General features: G+C 45.5%; 1 protein-coding gene and 1 long non-coding RNA gene across 2 annotated transcripts in view; one reads left to right on the forward strand and one right to left on the reverse strand.

The window, feature by feature from the left end:
* Nucleotides 1–6166: 6166 nt before the first annotated feature.
* The window catches only part of TMEFF2 (transmembrane protein with EGF like and two follistatin like domains 2), a 132929-nt gene continuing 117560 nt past the window's right edge, over nt 6167–21535 (reverse strand). The window contains exons 8-11 of the mRNA XM_030016905.2: nt 14957–15080; nt 13254–13412; nt 7851–7937; nt 6167–7443 (exon numbers count right to left, since the gene is read on the reverse strand). Coding sequence (XP_029872765.1) covers nt 7347–7443; nt 7851–7937; nt 13254–13412; nt 14957–15080 — 467 coding nt within the window. The 3' untranslated portion in view covers nt 6167–7346. The remainder of the gene's footprint in view (nt 7444–7850; nt 7938–13253; nt 13413–14956; nt 15081–21535) is intronic.
* LOC115342545 lies at nt 15079–19142 on the forward strand. The gene is made up of 3 exons (XR_003923814.2): nt 15079–15237; nt 17206–17297; nt 19027–19142. It is a non-coding gene; the product is annotated as an uncharacterized LOC115342545 (long non-coding RNA).

The following is a 21535-nucleotide window of genomic DNA, read 5'->3' on the forward strand; positions in this document are numbered from 1 at the left end:
CCAACTATGACCCTTTCTTTCGTTTGTCTTTTAATTTAAAAACGTATGTATATATTTATTTTTGCACACACGTTCTGCTCCTGCGCCGCGTGAAGCGGGACTTGGACCAGTCCGTCTTCATAACGGTTTTGCGTTGGCATCGCAAAATTTAAGAGATAGATGGGAAGACATCTGGTCGTGAGACGTATCGCTGGGAAAATGACTATGACTAATAAGAACCATAATAATAACGATTCCGCCTTGATGGTCCCACATGTGCAGAGACCTCAGGGCACCCTTAACAGCGTTTAATAAACTAAATGGCTCACTTTACAGCAACGCAATATGTCTCCCCCTCCCGTGGAGAAGCCCAACAGGAGAGGAAGCCTGAACGCGCAGGCTGTGTAACTCGGCCGCAACCCATCAGTAAATCGGCGCCCGGGGCTGGGTTTGGGTGCTGGCCACGGCTGCCCCGCGGGTGCCAGGGACGAGCCGAGCCCCGGCACTGCGGCTACACGTGCGGGGGCTCTCCGGGGACCCCCACGCCTGCCAAACGTGGGCTCCCCGGGGCGGCGGGCGGGCACGGCCCGTGGGGGGGACACCGGCAGGGGCAGCAGGAGCAGGAGCAGGAGCAGGAGCAGGAGCAGGAGCAGGAGCAGCAGCATCGCCTTCCTGCGGGCAGCGCTGCCCCGGGTCACGCCAGGGCCCTCCCTGGGGCCGGGCTGGGTGCACTCGCTGACATATTAGCAGTCAAATGACATTTAGGGAGCACAAGTCTCACTCTCTCCTGCAGGCCAAGTAAATATCATTAGTAATGATATTAAATCTCCAATTGTGCTCCTGCACTATGGCAACCACTCTGCAAGCATTTGCTATTGCTGCTTGTTTCTAACAATTACTTTCATAGACTTTATTTCTTAGAAAACTATTACTGACCATAATCCTCTATGTGGCATGCCATGAAAATAAAAAATAATAAAAAAAGAGAAGTCAACCCAGCTTTCAGAGTGAGGTGGTAGGGCTGCCGAGAGGCTGGCATGGCAGGTTTTAGTCTTGCTAGGAAGGTGGCGATGCTGGGTGCTGCGCTGGGGAGCTGGGCAGGGCAAAGATTTTTCTGGCCGGTTAGCCTGGGTGGCTTTAAAGCATCACATGCTCCAAGGCAATCAGCTTGCTCTCCTGTGCAGTATCCATCACACAAATATATATACACACACACGCACATATATATAAAAAAAATCATGTTTTTCAATATATATTTGTATTTATTATATGTATATAGGTATCTATATGTATATATATAATATATGTGTGTGTATATATATGTGCATGTGTGTATATATATATATACAGACATATATGTGTATATAAGTACATATAAATGTGTGTTTTTATATATATAATGTGTACACACACACAACCTCTTAGCTGTTGGCTTTTTCTTTGCTGCAGAGTGTTTGCTGGGCTGTCGCAGGCTGCCGGTGGCAGTGGCAGGCCGCTGGCCCGTCACACATGCTGCGCTTCTGTGACAGAAGCAACATATAATTATATTACAAATTAACTTGCAAATGCTGGTAGAGATGTACTCCACAGGAAAAAAAAAAAAAGAAAAAAAAAGAAAATCAGTTTCATCTTCTCTTGCGTCTTGTAGCTGGTCCCTCCAGCACAGTCTGCATCTGTCAGGATCTGTGCCCTGGGAGCACTAATCATTTTTATTAACCATTAAACAAGAAGATCCTTTTTATTTGAAAATGTAAAACATGCAGGAAGCACTATCTATAGCTGCTAATTCAGGTCACATTAAACGGCTCTTCCTCACCTCTCGGCTCGTCCCTGTTCTGCTGAAAGCTCCTCGCCGTAAAACCCGCTGCTGCCCCTTTCCCCCGTCAAGGGTGATGGTCTGTCGCGCGCATTTGCATTTAGAAGCCGGATTTCATCCTGAATAATTGCGCTTCATTTCTGAGTGACCCGATGTAAAGCAAGCCCCTTTTAAAGCTTCTCTCATGGCAAGTTTATGAGGCGTTACTACGTTTTCTTAACATCTTTCACCTTCCAGTCGCTTTTATTTCCCGTTGGGGCGGCGACGGGTGAAGGCACTGCGACCCCAGGAAAGCGAGCCGGAGGACGGCCGCGGCCGGGCTCACGGCTGCCTCTGTGGGGTTTGCTCACCGGTGGGTGGGATGAAACCCCGCTCCCGTCCCCTCGCCCCCGGCGAGGGACTAGTGGCTCCCGCCGCCCAGGGAGACTCGAAGGGGAGAAGGAGGGAAATGGAGGCTCCTACCTGGGGGGCTGCTCTTCCTCAGCTGAGCAAAGTGAGCCTCACGTTTTTATTTACAAAGCCGTGGTGGATATGCCACCTAGTTAGCATTATAGAGCAGATTCCTCACATGCTTTTTTATTATGCAGCTTGGCGGCTGCTGTGTGAGACTGCGGAATATTTTACTGCTTTGTGGCTCGCATTCAATATGGCAAAAAAAAAAAAGGAAAAGTTGACAAAAATCCTGCTTTTTTTTTTTTTTAAATGCGTCTTTGTTTTCAACAGCCCTCCTGCTGTGACAAAACTGTTAATTAAACTGAAACTAAAATAAATTAAGCTCACCTAATATGAAAAGCATTTGAAGGCAAAGCATCAGCCTAAAAGCTGGCCGGGGTAGGAGGTGGATCTGCCTGCCCCTCCTGCCCCTCCTGCCCACGGGTGCCGGCAGACGCTGCTTTGGTGGCACTGGCAGGGTGCAGCGTCCCGGCTGCCGTGGGCACGCGGGGCAAAAAAAAAAAAAAAGAGACTTTTGGCTCCTGTGTCAAACAGAGCACAATTTTACAGGCTCAGTCAGCCAGGTTGTGGCCTGTCCAGACCAGAACTATAGATGATTTATTATTAAAATATAATAAAAAATGGCTCTAAAGACCTAATTGCAATGGCCCAGTGTATCTCCATCTACCTTTAAGTCCAGTTGAAGGTACTGATTATTCTGGAGGGAAAAACCCCACCAGCACCACCAGCCGTGGGCATTCCCGCCTCCGGCTTGCCTTTCAAACCTGCGGGGGCTGATATCTGTAAATACCTTGCACCACCCCTCCCACCCCACCCCTGCCCCTGTAACCCCCTCTCCGGCCCGGCCACATACCTATAAATAAAAGAAAGGGCACGCCTGGCTGAGGCGCGGTGCCTACTTTGATGTGCAGTAATGAACTTCGCTTTTAATTCAGGGTTGTAACTTCCATCCCGACGCAAAACTGGGAGCTGCGGAAAAGCTGCATGCATAATAAGGGGTGAAAGCAAGGATGCGGCGCGAGATGTGTCTGATGTTGGATGAGAGGGAAGATAGCCTTTAATCATTTTGTTTTCAAAGAAGCTTTAGAGAGCTCTTTGAAGATGAGACTTTTTGAGAGCTGCTTCTGGAAAATAGGAGGCAGCGATACACGACGCCCACCTTCTGCCCACGTCCACCCGCCCCCCTCGGTTAAGCTGCACGTGGGACATCATAGACACGCGCAGGCATCCCTGCCTTCTTCATCCCACGGCTCTCGAGGCTGACACCCAGTACGCTTCTGCAAAGCTGAGCTGATTTAGTGCTGCCCGGGGAGGTGAGGCCCTGATGGCTAGAGCAGCAAGGAAAAATGGCCCCGGTGTCTTTTCATTTGAGGTCATCACGGCTCCTCAGCATGCGGAGGCAGGCGAGCTAAAAGGGAGGCAGCAGCTAGAATAGAATGTCCGACCTCCCTTTATTATAATATTTTTGTAACGATAATGTTCTGTAAATCATGTCTCACTATCATTAGCTGAAAGGGAATGATAATGAACATCTGATCAGACTTTATTTTAAGGAAAAGCATCATGATGGAGAGGTGTGGAAGCTGTGCCTGTCCTGCGTGTAGCACAGCATTTGGGGTGGGAGAAGGCGAGAGCTGTGTGTCACCCATCCGCTGCAGTCAGGCTGTACGGAACCGAATTCTTTGTGGGCTGGGATCCAGCACAGAGGGCTTGTTCACCTGCATCCAAAGGCACCGAGGGATTGAACATCATCTGAACATCCCTGGCGGGGGCGGGCGGTTGAGCGCTGCTCACCAACACTCAGCGCGTGCCGATAACACATCTGGCTTTATTTTGAGGACCGAGGTCAGGATGCTGTTGTGTTAAATGAATCACAGCTCCTTGCTCCAAAAATGTTACAGTCTGAGAGGAAAAGCCCTGGGGAACGGGTGTGCCAGCAGTCCTATTTTTACCAAGCGGTTTGGCTTTGGTAAAACAACAGCCATGCTGGCAAGTGACTGCAGGCTGTTGGGATGTTGGTGGCATGCGTTGCCCCTAAGTAATGTTGTGCTGAGCCTGGTACTACTGGTCTTGTCAGTACTGGTTTTGTACATCTAGGTCTTCTCTCACGTAGCTTGTAAAGTAAGTGTGTGCTGGTATTTGAGGTTATTTACAGATGCCACAGTGGTGCCATGACAAAACATGTCTATGAAACAGCCAAAATAAATGAATTACTGTCATCCCCCCTCCCCGGACAAGGAACCAGCCCACAGCCGTTGGCGTTGCAAGGGGCCTTGCTCTTGCTGGTGTAAGAATGCACGGAGAAGCGGACAAACGGCAACACATCGGCAACCCTCCACGTGACGCCGGGTGGAGGAGCTGGGCTCTGCCTCCGCGCGTGGCACTATCCCCATGGCCGTGGCTTCACCCAGCCGGGTCCTTATGTGGCCAGCCCACCTCCCTTCAGTTTGTGAAGTTAAACTGCACAAAGATTTTTCACATCTCGAGTTCTGGCCAGTGTATGGCTTTAACAAATGTACTTTCCAGTCCCTTCAGAAAATGAAAAAGCAACCCCAAGCCCCCGTCTCCAAATTTGCTGCTGTCTTTGATACAAATTCTGCAAATGTTTTCTGCAGAAATCTCCACTCCTGTACACACAGCCCCAAGACACTATTATTTTCAGACTGTGTGCCCATACCAGCATCTTGAAGGTTAAAAGTCTGAAAGGCCCAAAGAGGTCTAACGTTTGGTGGGAGCTGCCCTCTGTACATTAAAACCAAAATCACTTTTCCCTCTCTGCCCTCTGGACTGCAGCAGGTACTTAAAAATATGAGCCTTGTTTTCGGAGGTGTGAAGGCTCTGTGACAGACACTGCGGCTGGGGATGCAGCTAATAACCCCTCGCAAACGCAGACTGTTTAGGCATTAAATGTGACATTGCATGGTAAAAGCAAGGCAAATAACTTTGGGAAGTTTAGAGATAGTGTGCTGAACTCCTATTTTTACTTCTAAGTGATGCTATGCTATTTTAGGCCAGGCCAAGCCAAGCCTTGCCTTTTTTAATTAGGTTTATTGCTATAGCTACATGGCAGTGTGTATGTGTTAACATTTGATTTTTGTAGCTACTGTAAGTGACTGAAATAAACAATCTAGATCTGATAGTCCCAGTGGGGGGGACTGACATTTGGATTTGGCTCAAAAATCTGCGGTTTTGACGCTTGTTAGACTCCAACACCTCACTCGGAAAGCACAAAGCGCGGCAGGGTGGGGTTGCAGGGTAGGGCTACGTTTGCCACCTCCAACCTAATCCTCGAGCTCATGCTGAAGTGCTCCTCGGAGGCGCTCGCTGCCATCGCTGCGTCGGGGTTAGCTGATGGAGGGCTCTGAAGAGGGGTGTTATAACGCCACTTAGGTATCAGTTTAATTATCAGAGCTTGCAAAGTCTCCCTAGAAGGGATCGTGCGCCACCGAACCTGTACAGCCCAGCGCGGTTGTGCCTGGGTTCCCCTCCGTGTCGCGCCACCCCTGCCGAGCCTGCGCGTGGGAGACAAAACCAGCAAGGGCCAGGACGAAGAGGAGCGCTTTACGGCGGGTTTGAGCAGGGAAGCGTTCCTGTGGTCCAGCGGGCCAGGCTCACGCCTGCTCGCCGCGCGCTCCTAGCCCGCACCGTCACTCTTCTGGTCCGAAAACAGGCCTCGTCGGTCGGAGAGCTGGGGGCGAGGGCTGAGGAGCAGGGAGCGGCGGCGCAGCCCCCCGCTCCCTCTGCCTCGCCGCAGCCCACGGCTCCGGGAAGCAGACGGTGCCGGCAGGGCCGGCAGCCCAGCGCCGGAGAGCTGCCGCCACGCGCCGTCGTCTCACGCAGCCACGGAGGCCCGCTGCCTGCGAAAGCACCGCACTCCCACTCCCATCAATCAGCACAGACCAGGTGCCTGGAAGCATCTCTTGCCAATCGCCTTTTATTACCTTTAAAAAGCCAAGAAACCCAGAACAAGACAAAAACTGAGACCGTGTGAACATCATGCAATGGATTCACTTTAAAGCAGGCTGGAGGGGGTGGGGGGAGACCAAAAGCCATGTTAGAGTAGAAGTATCGCTTCACCCGTGTCTGAAGGCCAGATCGGGTGGACTGTCACCGGTGGGGTTGGCGGTGACTGTTGTGAGTGGTCAGACCGATGCTGAAGCAGGAAATGGAAACACGCTCGTGAGACATCATCCCAGGTAACCCCAGATCCGATTCCCACCCAAGTGTAATTTCTTACGTGGTGATGACAGCGCGAACTACTCCTAACTCTCGTCATGGGTACTTTCTGCCTAGGCAAAGTCTCTTTGGACAGGAGCAGCACGATAACGAATACTGTTGCAAGGTTTTTTGAGCTCGGTTATGTTATTTAGTGTGACTAGTACTCCGGCAGTCAATTAGCGGAGCGGATGTTATCCAGCAGGAGTGAAGTTACTGCACTCTGCCCTTCAGTCTCGCTCTGTCGTCTTCAAGATTCAGAGCCCAAACTAGAGTAATATCAGCTTCTCGAATGAATGTGTTTTGGAGAGTTTCAGCTACCGTGGAAATAACTTTGCATCTTGTCCATCATGTGGATGTGACAAAACACATGCCCTTATTTTCCTGAGGTATAGCCAACATTTGAGTTCATTCCATTTAATGGAGTAGGGTCACCCATAAAGTTATTCATAAGGTATTTTCTGAGAGGTTTTCACCTTCTTTTTGAAAAAATAAATTATATCAGCATGTTCATGAGGTACAAATGGTGCTGGCATTTCAGCTGTTATTAAGTTATTAACTTTTTTAACCTAATAATTTTCAATCAACAGTAAGAAGCAATTTTCACTCACTCCAGTGACCAGAGTTGGAGCTTCTGCAAAGCGTTCTCGTAGGGTTCACCTTGACAGCCACCTAATTCCCTCCCAACTCAAGATATTACCCCCGACACTCTCATCGCGGTTACCGAGAATTTCCATTTCCCCTTCGGTTAGGATTTAATTTAGAAGGCAAAGACTTCCTAAGCTATGGGAGAGTAAAGATAGATGGTATGGGAGAAGAAGGCTGATGAAATGTAGTTGACTCCGGATCTGAAATATTTTATCCCTCCTCAATGTAGGTTAAATTATTCTTCACCTTTCCCACATCCATAATTGTCGCTGATCTTGGACCAACTCAAAACCCTACTACTGAGTTCAGTAGACTCAAAATTGCCACTAGAACTGGAAAAAGAAAAAAAAAAAGAAGAGATTTGTTAGTGTCCATATACAATATCCCAAGACTATACACAGCTATGAGATACAGCAAATTTAAGAAAGGCAATTTTTTTCTCATCACTGAGTATTTATTATATATAACAAATACATGAAAAAGAAAAAACTATATTGTGTGATATAAATAGTTTATTTACATTACAGAAAAACATCAAGACAATGTATACTATTTCAAATATATCCATACATAATCAAATATAGCTGTAGTACATGTTCTCATTGGTGTAGATTACCACAAATGCAAGGCAACATGTGTAGATCTTGTCTTAATCTTTTGTCTATAATACTGTATTTTGTAGTCCAAGCTCTCTGCAGTTAGTTTTGCCATTGTGGAAACATGCGCTCTTTAAATTAACCTTGTCGATGCTCTTGTTGTGTTGTCTGAACTGTAGTGCCCTGTGTTTTGCTTCTGTCTGTGGATTCTGTTGCTCCTGGGGCATTTCCTGGAAAAGAGAGTTATGAGAATACATGGCTCTTAACAACGCGTCTGCTCGAGAGGTGGCACGGGCAGCAGGGGACGTGAAGGCGAGAGGGGCATCCTCTGGCCCTCAGTGCGTTTCCTCTTCAGTGAAATGAAGTGGGCTGGCTAATGGCAATGGTACCACAACCCCCCCCCCCCCCCCAAACCCCACAAAACATACTGTAAACAAAAATATGGCAAGGGAAATTTTAAGATTCCTGCTCCTTACTGGTGAGCAGTGGCGACTCTGCTGCGCTGCGACAGCCCCAACTCCACAGCATCTCTCATCTTCAAACAACGGATTTATTTTCAGCGAGGCACAGGAGGAGGATTTAGGATGGTCTCACGCTCACCTGCTCGGCGTCCCAGGTCTATGAAGTATTTACCAAGTGGATGCGGGGGCTGCCTTTCCGAGGAGCTAAGCGTCCGCAGTCCCTATTAGTCTCCATGGAAATGCTCCATGCTCAGCTCATTAGCGAGCAGCTACTTTACTTACGGGTGCCTGCACGGCGCTACGCTCCTCACACGGCTGCTTGGCTTAGTGTGGAAAGCAATCGCACTGGAAAGACCAAAATCTTATTTTCCTTTGGATGGCTGCAAAAGCAAATCTCTTCTGCCTCAGGACCTCACGGTGCTCCTCAGCAAGGGCACGCTTCAACCTTTTACCTGCAGCAGTGTCAGCTATGGGGATGCTACGGAGCGTTTCCCCGCTAATGCAAAGATAATGGCGTGTTTCTGGTTTCCTCCCATGGAAAGGCACCCTTAGACAGAAAGCATGGAGAAGTTTAGCCCCAGGTGGAGGCCGCAGGAAGTTCTAAGCAGCTGAAAGCCAAGGGGGTAACGGCAGAAACTGTCGGGCAAGCAGAACCACAGCAGGCTCACCAACACCCACTAAAAATGCTCGCACTTTTTGCAGTTGTGCTACCAGTAGAAAATGGGGAGCTACAGGAAAACAACCAGCCATAAAAATGGTCCTTTACCCAGGGTGATCTAGTTAACATTTTGCACAGGAGGAGGAACAAGCTATTCCTAATTCGGCCGTGCCTTTGTTCTCTTTCTTCAGCTGAAGCTCAGTAGTTTTTAGCCCGGGTGCACCTCATTCTGCCCTCTGTGTGGGCAGCCACACAAGAAAGACTGAAACACCCTCTTGGAGTGGCATGGCAGAAAGCCCCACAATACTCCAGACCATACTGACACAGAAAAAAATTCCCTCTGTATCCGGCTAACTTGTTTTTCTGTTACAGGAAGGCTTTTAGCGGCACCTTGTGAAACCCTATGGGTTATGCACTGGAGAAAGCCCACCCTCTCAGTGCACTGAGAGCTCAAAGCACTTGCCTTCAGCTCTATGTCAAATAACTAACAGCAAAATAGAGTGAAATAAATTTTTACTGGCCCCTTAAAATCAAAAAGGCCATTTTTCCCCCCCTGTTGAATGGGAGTGATGCTATAGCTTTGTGATGTCAACTGAAAGGCTAACCAAGAGCATAAGGACTTATGAAGCATTTCAAAACCCTGAAATACAATTACATAAGTGTCTAACAAAATATGGGTCAGATTGTCCTGACTTGCCTCACTTTTAAGCCAAAAGGACCACCCCCTCATGAGAAACTGTATGGCTGCGTGCTATATTTTGCCTTGTTCCTTTCTTGGAAGCAGTAAAGTAGGCTGCTACCATTACTCCAGGAAAAATAAGCCTGCGTCTCCAGCGCTCTTGGAGGTCACGGCAGAGCTTTCATTATGAAACTAATGCAGACTTTAGCTGGTCTGTGATTTCATGACAAACTCATTATTCACTGTGTGTTCCTAAAAAGGCGATCAAACTTTCTGAGTGAGTCAGGGAGCCGTTGTTAGCAAACACAGGGCTGATTCACTGAGCCGCATGTCATGTGCACGCTGACAGCCTCCCAGCCCCGACTGTCCCCAAGCAGCCTCTCCTGCCCATTCAGCCGGAGATGGCACAGCAGGACCTCGCAGCGCTCCATGGGAGACAGCACCGACACCTCGACACGCTGAGAGACAGCACTGCTAAATCCTGCTGCAGCAGCTGGCAGCCACACGGTATGACCGAGCTACCAGGGGTTCCTCCTGAGTCCCAGAGGATGAGGATTCACACCAGAAGGCACAGCCCTGCTTTGCCCCAGTGCTCAGCCATGCAAAGCAGGGTTTGGGAACCAGGATTGGGAAGCCCCAGTGGGCACAACCCGACTGGTTTTCTAAGAAACATGGAGGTACCAGGTGGCTGGGGGATGACCAGGATGGTCAGCGATCCCAGGGGATGCAGCTGTGCATTCCTGGAGAATGGTGGATACCGACTGCTTCAGCTGGAAGCAAGGAGATGAGCATCTCACAGGTGCTTTCCCAAAACCGACACTGGCAGTATGTATACAGTCGCTTAGTCCAGGGTCGAGAGAAGTCAATTCAAATGTAGAGATTACTCCAATGAAGATGATGAAAAAGCATCTTTTAACCAAAAATGCCCATGTTTTAATTGCATAATCCACTACGCTGCCAATTGATGGAAGCCTGGGAAGGCCCCAGGACCAAGTACTGACACCACGACTGTTTAAATGCAATGCTATTGCATTTACATGTAGCCTGTGTCTGAAGTGCGGCTGGGTTTCCTAAGAGGGGCATTGGCATTTAACTAGCTTTTTAGACTTAATCATCTGCTAAAATTGAGTGACAGCTTTTACTTGGTCCTTAAGTCTTTAATCAAAAGTTCTTTGTAGAGCTCTGTGTGTGGGATGCCTTCATTTATGAACACAGCAGTTACATCAATGTAAACTAGGTACTGGAGCACAGGCTGCTTGCCCTCCCTCCATTGAAGCTTGCTCGCAAGCTTGAGTTACTCACAATGTGATTCATAGCAGGTAAAACACATTATGCATTCATTTTTAATCAAGTTATTTCTTCACATAAATAAGCTGCTGTGACTAAACATTAGGGAAGCACTAAAAATGCAAAGCTGTAAAGAAAACTGCTGAGAATCATTATGACACTAGGCCATACCTATATTATTTACCATCCTCCTTCACTTTTATCATTGCTTCTCTTTTGCTTTACCTCTAAGCTAAAAGTCCTTGGGCGCAGGGACTGTGCCTCACTGCTCCACCCCCTTCCCTCTGCACCTCTTGGCCTCTGGTCCCCTAGTCCTCCACCCCAGCTGCTTATTCCCATTGCTGGCACTTGCGATGAGTAGCCAGGTGGCCAACCTCATCGAGGAATCGAGCCATTTGCTTAAAACCAAATCATTGGTTTTGTCGGTTGAGTTTTCAGCCGAATCTGTCCCCTGACCAGGTTCGTTTTGTGGCTACAGAAATGCTAATAGTGGCACAAGAGCATTGGCAGGACCAAGTGCCCAGGAGCCAGGGGAAGGGCCAAGGGCAGACCGCCCCTGTCAGCAGCACAGCTCATTTAGTCAGATTAAAGTGTCCCTGCAACAGTGGCCCTAAAAGTGCCCAGGAATTGCTCAGAGCCTTCCAGCGATGGAGGACACCCTGTAGATTTGCACCACTGCACAGGTATGATTTTAAGAGCAACAACAGTAACGATAGCTAAAAGATTTACAGTGATAGTCTTATGTGACTCAAAGGCAGGGTTTGGACACAGTGCACCAAACTCGTTTGGTAAATTAATTAGGTCAAGCTGCACTGAAACGAGTGGCAAAGAATTTGGCTGCAGCGGCCTCTGAGTGAGTGAAGTTTCCCTTCTTTCTCCCAGGATCCTGGTAGGGTGGTTTTAGCGCTTTCAAGGTTCAGGGTGTGGAGTTCAAACCAGCACAGTCAGGTTCTCCAAAGCAGATGACTTCAAAAACTCAATTACTTATGCATATGCTGCCACAATGCTCTCTTGTCATGTAGAATTCTCTTAGGCCACTTAAGAGTACACTTTTGCAAATGTATCTCGAATCATTATGTTGGGATGGAGGATGCTCTGTAGTAATTACATGCATTACAGAAAAAAGTCAAAAGATCATAAATTAACTTGGTTACAAAGTGTGCGGGAAAAGGTACCATCTATGTATGAAAACAGTGTGATGGGTAATTTGCATTACAGTACCAGATCACTCAGAGCACACTGCCTTCATTCTTCATTATAAAGTACTCTGCGTTACTGCATCAAGGTGACAAATCTAGAGTCACTTGACAAAATGATACAGAGCATTTGTTCCATTATCAGTTACTACACCATCTTCTTTTTCTTACTACACACTACATTTTTGGTTGTTTGAATTACTTCTGTGAATACCACCATAATCTGTGGCCTCATTCGGCATCTACCATTGAGTTGATGGACTCAGCTTGGCCAAAAAAGCAACTACCTTTCATCAGATGGTTTTGTGTTATGCCTTTAGGCCAGAGAAGGGTTTATGATTTTTTTTTTCTTTGTCTTTTCCAGGAACAAATGCTACACTTGTCTTCCAGCCAGGTAGTGCAAGATAGGGACTGAAATATATTAGAGATTTCATTTTCTGCAGAGGTATGATACCTGGCTTTTATTTTTTTTGTATTTTAAAAAGAAACTTATTTCTAAAAGAGTGATTTATCAGTGCTGCTAGCTGAATTAATTTAACCTCATGATTTCTGAGAGAAGCCCAAAGACGTCTGAAGTTCAGAATTTACCCCAAGCCCTCCCAGAGACAGTAACACAGTTCAGTGGGGAGGTAGAGCAGCACGTGTAGGAGGGGAAGGACTGCATTTACCCCTCTCGTTCTGAACTACCCTGGGGCTGTTGTTTCCATTCAAATAACCCTTTCCTCCTCATTCAAGAAAAAAAATAAAAATCATATATGGCTTGGTGTGCCACCATCTAGTGAAGACCTTAAACATGTGCGGTACCTTTGAACATGTATACAAGCCTAATGAAATCATTTAATCAACGGGATTGCAAACAGGCTTAAAAGTTTGTATGCTCTGCCTGATTAGGACTAAGGGAATGGGCCCTTGAGGAAACCAGATGGAGATATGATTAGTTTTATTAAGTGTTGATCCAGCTGCTGTATTTATATTCCCCTTATTTATATGAACAATATTTGTCCAAGCATCTGAATACAAAATAGGAAGCTTCACTTGCTGTAGGCAGTGTTGCTACCTAAGTTTGATTAAGATGGAAGTAAAACTTCAGTCATAATAATGAAGCAGCACTGCCTGGCTGGACCAGACGATATCTTCTGTTTGTTAGTGAATTAAACAGCGTTTGTTATCAGTAGTGTCACTGCAGAAATCTGTATAATCAGCGGACAAAGCAGGAAAAACAAAAGTCTTTTCTTTTTCTATTGCAAAGTACCAGAGATACTGACCTTGTAATACAGAGGACTACAACACAGATGATAGCAATCTGAATGGTTCCAATCACAGCTGCTATTAAGACATACTGAAACCTTACTGGACCTGGAACCACATATAAAACGCTGTAGTCCTTTTTTTCACAGTGTTGTCCAGTATAGCCGGCATCACATCTGAAACAAAAAATATTTTTTCCGGTTATACCTGCTGCTTTCAAAGAATGCTGAAGAAATCATATCTGAAAAACAAAATATCAGTGGCCTAAGCATAAGCTGATGTGGTTTTTTGCAGGATGGGCTCCTCAGAGAGAGCACTGGTGCCTCCTTGACCTCTCAGAGGGAAGACTTCAGGACCTCAGCATCACCAAGGTCTGTGAGAGTGGACGACACTGCAATAGTGCCAGGAGGTGCCCAGGGGGCTGGGACTTATCTAGCATCAAGTGGAACTACTTGCACGTTGTGATGAGAATCCATTTAGTTCCTTGCACAACATATTTTAGATTTCTTCCTTTCTTTGGGGAGGTGGGGGAGGGTGAAAGCCATCTAGCTGTGGCTCCTTATGCAGATTACCCCTAAGGAGGTGATAAGCAATCATCTAAGCTCCATATGAAATGTGATTAGATGTTCCTGCAAGTGGATACATCATTTACATTTTGTCTGGTTGCTATAAAAAACCTTCTGTTGATGCTGCAACCATCCACCCTAATACCGCCTGCTGCGCTGCTCACCGGTTCCCATCCTGCAGCCTGACATCTCCCCTCTGTGATTTTGGGGAACAAGCAGTGGTTTTCCCATTTTAGCTCTTGCCCTGATTCCCCTAAAAAGCCCAAGCAAGAAAATGCAAAAATCCAGGTCAATGGCAGCAGCAACCATAAGGGACCGAGCCAGATTGCTTGGGCTCCTCTCAGAAGTGTTAGTGGCGCATTAACCCTGAGGGGTTAAGCCTTGAGCTTCCACCTTTTCCCTCTCCTGCATTCCCCCAGCAGCCAGCAGCTTGAGGAAAGGACATTTTCCAGCTGAACGGAGAACCTAAAACGCAGCAGCTGCAAAGAGCAAAACGTGCCCTGGCTGTTTGTGGGAGCTGGGAGAAGCTGGCTTAAGGATCTGCCCTGGGGGAGAAGTCTGGTCCGTATCTTTTCTCTCCCAGTCCAATGTCCCAGGAAAAATGGTGCTTCATGCGTAATAGTCCTTTTCTTTGCCAGCAGGCCTCTGGTTGGACTTCAGAAGTAATATCCCCACCTCTGCAGGGAGGCATTTGCTGCAAAACTGTGTGCTTTCACTGTTACTCCTCCTCCCTGCCTTAACCTCCTCCAAAGCCACCTCCTGCATGAAGGAGCCACCTTTGCCCCAGCTCGCTGCCCCACAAGCGTCACTCCTGCCAGAGCAGGGACATATCCCTGGCGGCGCTCCTCTCCTCCTCCTCCTCCTGAGGAGGCTACCTAGCGGCTGCCTGGGCACTTTCTGAAGTGCTTTGTAAGATGTATCTAAATATAACTGAAGGTTACTGAATGTTTTTACAATCAATTAGCATTGTGCGTAACTCAATACACTTTTGCCACATAAAATGAGGACTTTGTTGAATAATTTAAGTCTAATGGGTTTTGTAGCACAAAGGGCCATGGTTACCATTATTTTCTATAGTTTATCTAGATTAAGTGGTTTTGCAAGTCAATATTTTCATGTGTTTAGCCTTTCCTCCTTGGTAGGAGAAGGGTTACCTGCAAGACGGTTCCAGCATGTTAGTGGAGTGCTCACACTTGCCATGCATGCAGAAGCCATTGTAATGCTCTGGACAAGGGATGTAGATCCCTCTTGCACTTTCTTCCAGTTTATTTGCATTCTCTGTGAACACAGGTGAAGGGAACATTAACCTGACAATGCAGGATAAGGTGGAATGATGGATAGAACTCAACGTATAAAAGAAAGGAAAATCAGAAGAACAAGACGTGAAAGATGTTGTTTATGGGAAGCAAGAGCAAGGGTTTGCACCTTGAAACAGGTAGGCCAATGTAGATGCAAAGCTTTGCAAGGTTTTCTGTCATTCTTTTGCATATCTAATTCCTGTCAAGTTACAGCAAATGAGACACCAGGAAAAATAATTTGAGTATTCAAAAACTGATTACAGAATAGCACATGAAAAATGCCTGATCATTTCTGTTATCCTCTACGAACTGTCTCCTCACACCCAGGCAAGGCTAGGAGAAAGGCTCTGGATATTTGCATGTAATACAACATTACAATATATTTGGTCATTCAATAGAACATATTCAGAAAGACAATTTTATGGCTGAAGTAGAGGAGCAGGAGTCCAGAGCTGAAGTTTATCATCAGTGCTGCATGCCTGTGCCCCAGAGCCCGCTGGCCTCCTCCCCGTCCCACAGCACGGGTACCTCTGAACTAGTCTGACTTTCTGTGCCTGCTTGTGCAGCTGTTAAACAGTCACTGAGACTGCAAATCCTGGAAGATACTTCCCTCCATGTAGCCAGGAAAATGGAGGCTTCATTTAGTTTTGAAACAGGTATGTGCTCAACATTTACATCATGGGCTGAAATGCAGAGCGTTACTTGCAATAAACTCACATGAATATTGTAGGCCACTGAGGTATTAATTAACCGGGTAGTTTTGGCAAATTCTTCCATTTAATCAATACTTATGATATCTCAAATGGTAAAAATCCTTCTTCTGTGATAGGTATCATCTAGCCACAATTAATTAAAAACAGAAGAAGAAAATCTCATGATAGATGTCTGAGGAAATGTAGTTTGCACACAAATAAGTTGAAGCATTTGTATCTTCCAAAGGAAGTCCCCAAGTGTTATGAAACAATTGCAATTTGTTTTCTGCCTCCAAGCCAGTCATGCCAGCAGTAGGTATGCTTAGGTATTATCCCACCTTTGGGAAAAGTGTGTGCAGCAGATCCAAGATTCAGATTTTCATAATGAATTTCTTTCCTGTCACTGCTGTCCAAGGAGAGTTTTAAGAGTCTCTAACAACTTGCACTAATAAAGTTGGTTATATTGTCCTTATGCTAAAACAGGCGAGGACAAGCTCCCAGCAAACGAGAATGACAGGGCAACCTCTACATCCCTGTAGACAGCATTAACTTCTCTTTCATTGTCAGGACTTTCAGAACCTCTGCACTATGGACCATTATTGCACCTTTTTAAATGCACATATGTTGAAGACAAAGCTGTCTGCCTCTCCTGGTTCCCTGCTTACATTGGGATATCTGTGCAAGGCTGCCATGAAGGCTGTTAATGACAACGCAGTGCAGAAGCGGGCATCATGGTGCAGTGACGATTCCTGGGCTTGGGGCTGACAGCGGTCTCTGGGACAGCACAGGATGGGCTGACAGAAGGCACGTTATAGACATGGTATAACCTCCTCTGAGACCTTGCCCAGGAATTTCTGCTACTGGAAAGAGGTGGGAGCAGAAGGTCCATTTGGTCTGGTGCTAAACATTTTTGGTTACCTATTACCCTCTAGGTGAGACACTGGCTACCAGCATGTGAAATATATACATAGAGAGTTATCATCTCACCAGGACTTCAAGTATGTTCCTTTTTTCCACCTGGAAATCTTCCCAGAACAGAAAAAACGTGTGTGTGTGATGTGTGTCAGCTATCAAAGGACTTGCCCAGTGCACACAGACAGATCCCAATGTGCTCGGGACTTGTTAGACTCCATACCCATGTAGTGATCATCTACGCACCATGCCCGATGTTTTCTGGGTGTGCTGGACCGCTGCTATGGTCCACATACAAATATATTTCTGTCCAGGAAACTGCAGCAAGAAATATGGGATCCTTATTAATACACATTTTTTCTATTGTGGAAAATATTATGCCATTTCCTCCAAATCTTCCATTATCAAGAGGAAGTTTGCTTCCTTTCTGAAGAACAGGAGACTGCTCTGTGTGTGTGTGTGTGTGTGTTTGCATGTGTATCTCTGATCGTTCCTTCGCAGGTACCAAGATATCACTGCGATGTCCATGCGCCACCACCAACCAGTGTGAGAATCCCTCCTCTCTCAGATGGGCCAGCAGTGTTGCTAAAACGGTAGGATACCATTTGGTTTCTTTTTTTTAAAGGCACGCTTCAGGATGGTGAGGGAAATTGTTACTTTCAGGACAGACTAATCTGCCAGGACTTGAAAAGAGGACCAGGACCTCTCCCAGACTTGCAGATGCTCTCTCTGTGTGTAGGCTGTAGGGCTGGTAAAAAGAGGAAAGACTTTTCCTCCTCCTGCAATCATGTGGGTAGAAACTGTGTTTTCTTTAAAAAGGTCTTTTCTTTAAAAGGCATAGTTTAAGTAAATCTAGGATCCTGCAGAACTTGTAATTACACCTCTAAGTGTAATGTTATGACGAAAAATGCTTTACTGAATCAAAAATGAGATGGCCCAAGCTTTGCTAGCAGTTCATAGGATAAACACTTCATACGGGAACCCTTGTCATCTGGCTTGGAAGAAACCACAAAACTTAGACACGAATTGTCTGTAGTCCCTCATTTTGACTGATGACTCCTCTAAAAGAGTTAGGGATTGAACATAAAGGAAGAGAGGGAAAAACCCCTTGTATTTAGTTTGATCTGCCATTTTGGTCGTTTGAATGACAGACCACAATGAAAGCATCATTTACGTCAGAAAATAAGTTCCCCTCCTCTTGCAGCACATTTTGAATTCACCCAAAATAACTCCCCTGCCTCAAAACAGGTTATTTTTCTCATTACACAAAACATTTTTTCAGATTCAAAATAGAGACCCAAACACCAAGATATGCCTTAAAAGTTCCTTCGTGTTAAAACTAATTGCTCTCATTCCTGAAGGATGTGAGCACTTTTCAGCAATCCAGCCATCGATGAGATACTGTCATGAATGCATTACAGGGTTTACATCACTATAAAACAAGAACTATAAATCATTTCTAAAAAGAGAGGATATGAATAAAAAAAAAGTTTAAATTATGAATCAAATAAGAACTGTACAAAGTTTAAAAAAATAAAACTAAATGAAATAAATTAAGACTTCCCCCCTTATTATAATCTTGGATAATTTATAAATTCAGTACTGGAGGCAATCTGCACTAATCAGATTATAGTATCACTAAACTAAGGAGCCCCGCTACCCCACCAACCTTATGCCTACAGAGAGCAAAGCTTAAATACAAAGTTACCCACTTTTTTCCAAGCACAGCAGATTAGTGTTCATAAAGCGATGACAGAGACCAAATTCAAAGTTAGTCAGGTTTCAGTAACGTTGAATTAAGTAGCTCCTCTTCAAACATTAGACTTGCTGCATTGTTATTTACAACTATGTGTGCAAGTTTTATTTGCACAAAAAAGACAGATTTGTGCCTTTTTGTGATAGCTGGAATTTGAGACAGAAGCTGTAAAGCCTAAAGATAAAAATTGGACCGACTGGGTCAGTCTCTCCTATCTGGACAAACATAATTCCCGCCACATTTCTCAAAATGGTTCTCCTTTTTATTGTAAAAAGAAATACATCCTCACCCTCCAGATCAACTGTATTCAGAAACATTTTTCTTGAAGCATTTTCTGATAGAAAATGTCACTTTGATGAAGCCAACATCTTTTGCATTTCTGCAACATTTTTTGCATCTTTAGCCTAACATGGCATTTCATATTGTTCCCATCTTTTGTTAGTGCCAGAACATGACATGATAGCCTATCATATAAGATATACTAGTCAAAACAGATTATTTTTAAATGCATTGAGGCCAGACGCTACTTTGTGTAGACTGAAACAGCTTATCATCTTGCTTACTAGAAGAGTCTCCCAGTTGAACACTTGCTCTCCAACCTTTCTGTGGATGGCAGGGAGGTGCCAAGACGATGAGCTATTTTGCTGGGTTAAGAAAATGGATCCTGAAAAGTTATCCAATGCGACTGACCACCCACTCAGTGATCTTGCTTTTCCTGATGGATTATCTTCTGAAATGTTAAATAAATTATTTAAAGCTATCTTGTCTAAATTCCTTAGTATCTATGGCTGTTCCCATCCTCTGTTAAGAAGGAGTGGAAGAATTATTTCAAATATATTTTTGTATTCTTTTTAATTTCTGGTTTAGCTATATGCCTTTTCTTCAGTTTTTAGAAGCAGAATGTGCTCCATTAGGCTTCTCAGGAAAATATTTCGGTGAAGGCTGAAATTCAAAAGCCAAAACAGCCTGCCTAGTTGCAGGACCTGACTCTGCAAGTGATGAAAACAATGCAGCCAGATTCTTCTCTGGGCAGGCCTCACTGGTCCCCAGCTCCCACCTGGGCTAGTGTGGATCTTCTGTTACACAACTGAACATGTGGAGTAGTGCCGCTGACAAACGAATAAATCCATTAGTGCCCTTGATGAGGATTATATGAAGTACTGCCTAGAGTGCCCAGCAAATTCTTTCCAGACATAAGTTCCTGCAAGCCACTTTGGAGAAATTAGATAAAAATTGAGGCAAAAAATAGGATTCTTACATCCAAAAATTGACTGTCAGGCACTTAACAATCAGCAGGGCTGATAATTCTGTCAGTCTTTGTCTGAATCAATGAGACTTTCTAGGTGATTTCAGGCAAGCAAAGTAGAGGCCCACAGCCTGTAAATTCTCATGTTAGCATTTTCACTGTTGTACAGCGTGTAATGTTGGAGCTTATGGAAAGAATAACTGATAGATTATGCCCATATAAGAAAATATTGGCTCATTTACATTGTCAATACCTAGCGTACAGTCATCACTGGACCAAGGGAGGTCCTGAAAATACACATATATACACATATATTTCATCAAATAAGGGATGAGATGGTGAATGATGTGCAGCAGAAGCTATTTTGACACCTATCTCATTGGAAACAGTGGTTAAGGAGAATTGACTTACATAATAGTTTAATCTTTTAATACCACTGAAGTCAGTCAAATTTGCAGCTGAAAGCTCTTGCTGATATTGAGGTAGTGTCTCTTTACACATCACATTATCAGAGGATTTATAAAGGAGGAAAGGGATTCTTGGGTCAAATGTATGTCCTTAACCTTTTTCAACCCCTTTTGGAAGTGTGTCCCCCCCACTCCCTTTACCTTTTTGGCAGCTTTCCCAAAAATATGCTGCAGAGCATAGCATTGGGAACTCACTTAACAAAGCTCTTCTGCTCTGCTTGATAGAGACTTGGTGTGGCAATTCTTATTTGAAATAAAAATAAAGGCCCAGAGAGTATCAACCTGTGGAGCAAAGGTAGAGGACGCCCAGAGTTGAGTGGAAGAGCTTCAGTGATTGACTAGGGGTGGGAATCTGAATCCTGTGGGTGAGCCTAGGGACGGTTTATGTTACTTATCTGCAGTCTTCACAGAGTCAGCAACTGCTGCTCTTTTGGGGTAAAAGGGAGCTTCCTCAGCCCAGGAACGTTTGCAGGAACGGTTCGAAGGTCCCTCTGCAAAGTCAGGAGGAATGGGGTGGTAACGGTGTTGCTCCCTCTGAAAGTGCAAAATTGCTTTAGCAGGTTTTCTGGTACATTCCTTCCTCTCTAGTAGCATCTAGCAGGAATTGAGGTCCCACAGCAACTTATGAGGATGAAGTCCTTAAGCAGGCTTCCTACTTACTTGTAATGAAGAACTGTGATGATAAATCCCAGCTCAGACCCAGCTCTGATGAGAGAAAAGAGATTTCTCCTGCGTCTCCGCTCAACAGCTCCAGACACCCTGCCCTTGACAAAGCTGCCAGAAACCACGCTGCCGTCCACCAACACAGCCATACCTCACCACTAACAGCTGCTCAGATCTGACCTATTAATTATCTTGACACAGTATGCTCCCTTCTTTCAAAACCTTTAAAATCTTGCTCTTGATCTTATGAATATAGAGTGTCTCTTAACAATGAAGAATATGTGTGCAAGCAACTCGCCTGAAGATCACTGTTTGGGTGGGCGTTGGAGTGAAAATTCAGAAGGAAGTGCTTGCTGCCGCTCAAGAGGGAGCTCACCAGCCCACTCTCCCTGAGAGCTAGTGGAAAGTGAGACACCAAATGTCAGCTGAAAACGTCTGGCACCACTATGCTGCAGCCCTAGCCTAAATTCATCCTGCAGCCACTCCAAGTACAAACTTCAAGCTAGTCTTTCTCCATAAAGCACACAAAAAATACCCTCCCCATACTAGCTACTTTACCAAGAGGAAAAAAAAGAAATGGAACTTTGTGAATTAAATTACATTCACTTCTTTTCTCAGGCACAAAATAGGCTTGCTTAACACGGTAATTTATTAATTTTAAATGTCCCTATGCAAATGAGTTCCCTCGAATAAGATAAC

This window comes from Aquila chrysaetos, chromosome 6 (assembly GCF_900496995.4).
Source record: "Aquila chrysaetos chrysaetos chromosome 6, bAquChr1.4, whole genome shotgun sequence".
In the NCBI taxonomy this organism is placed as follows: Eukaryota; Metazoa; Chordata; class Aves; order Accipitriformes; family Accipitridae; genus Aquila; species Aquila chrysaetos.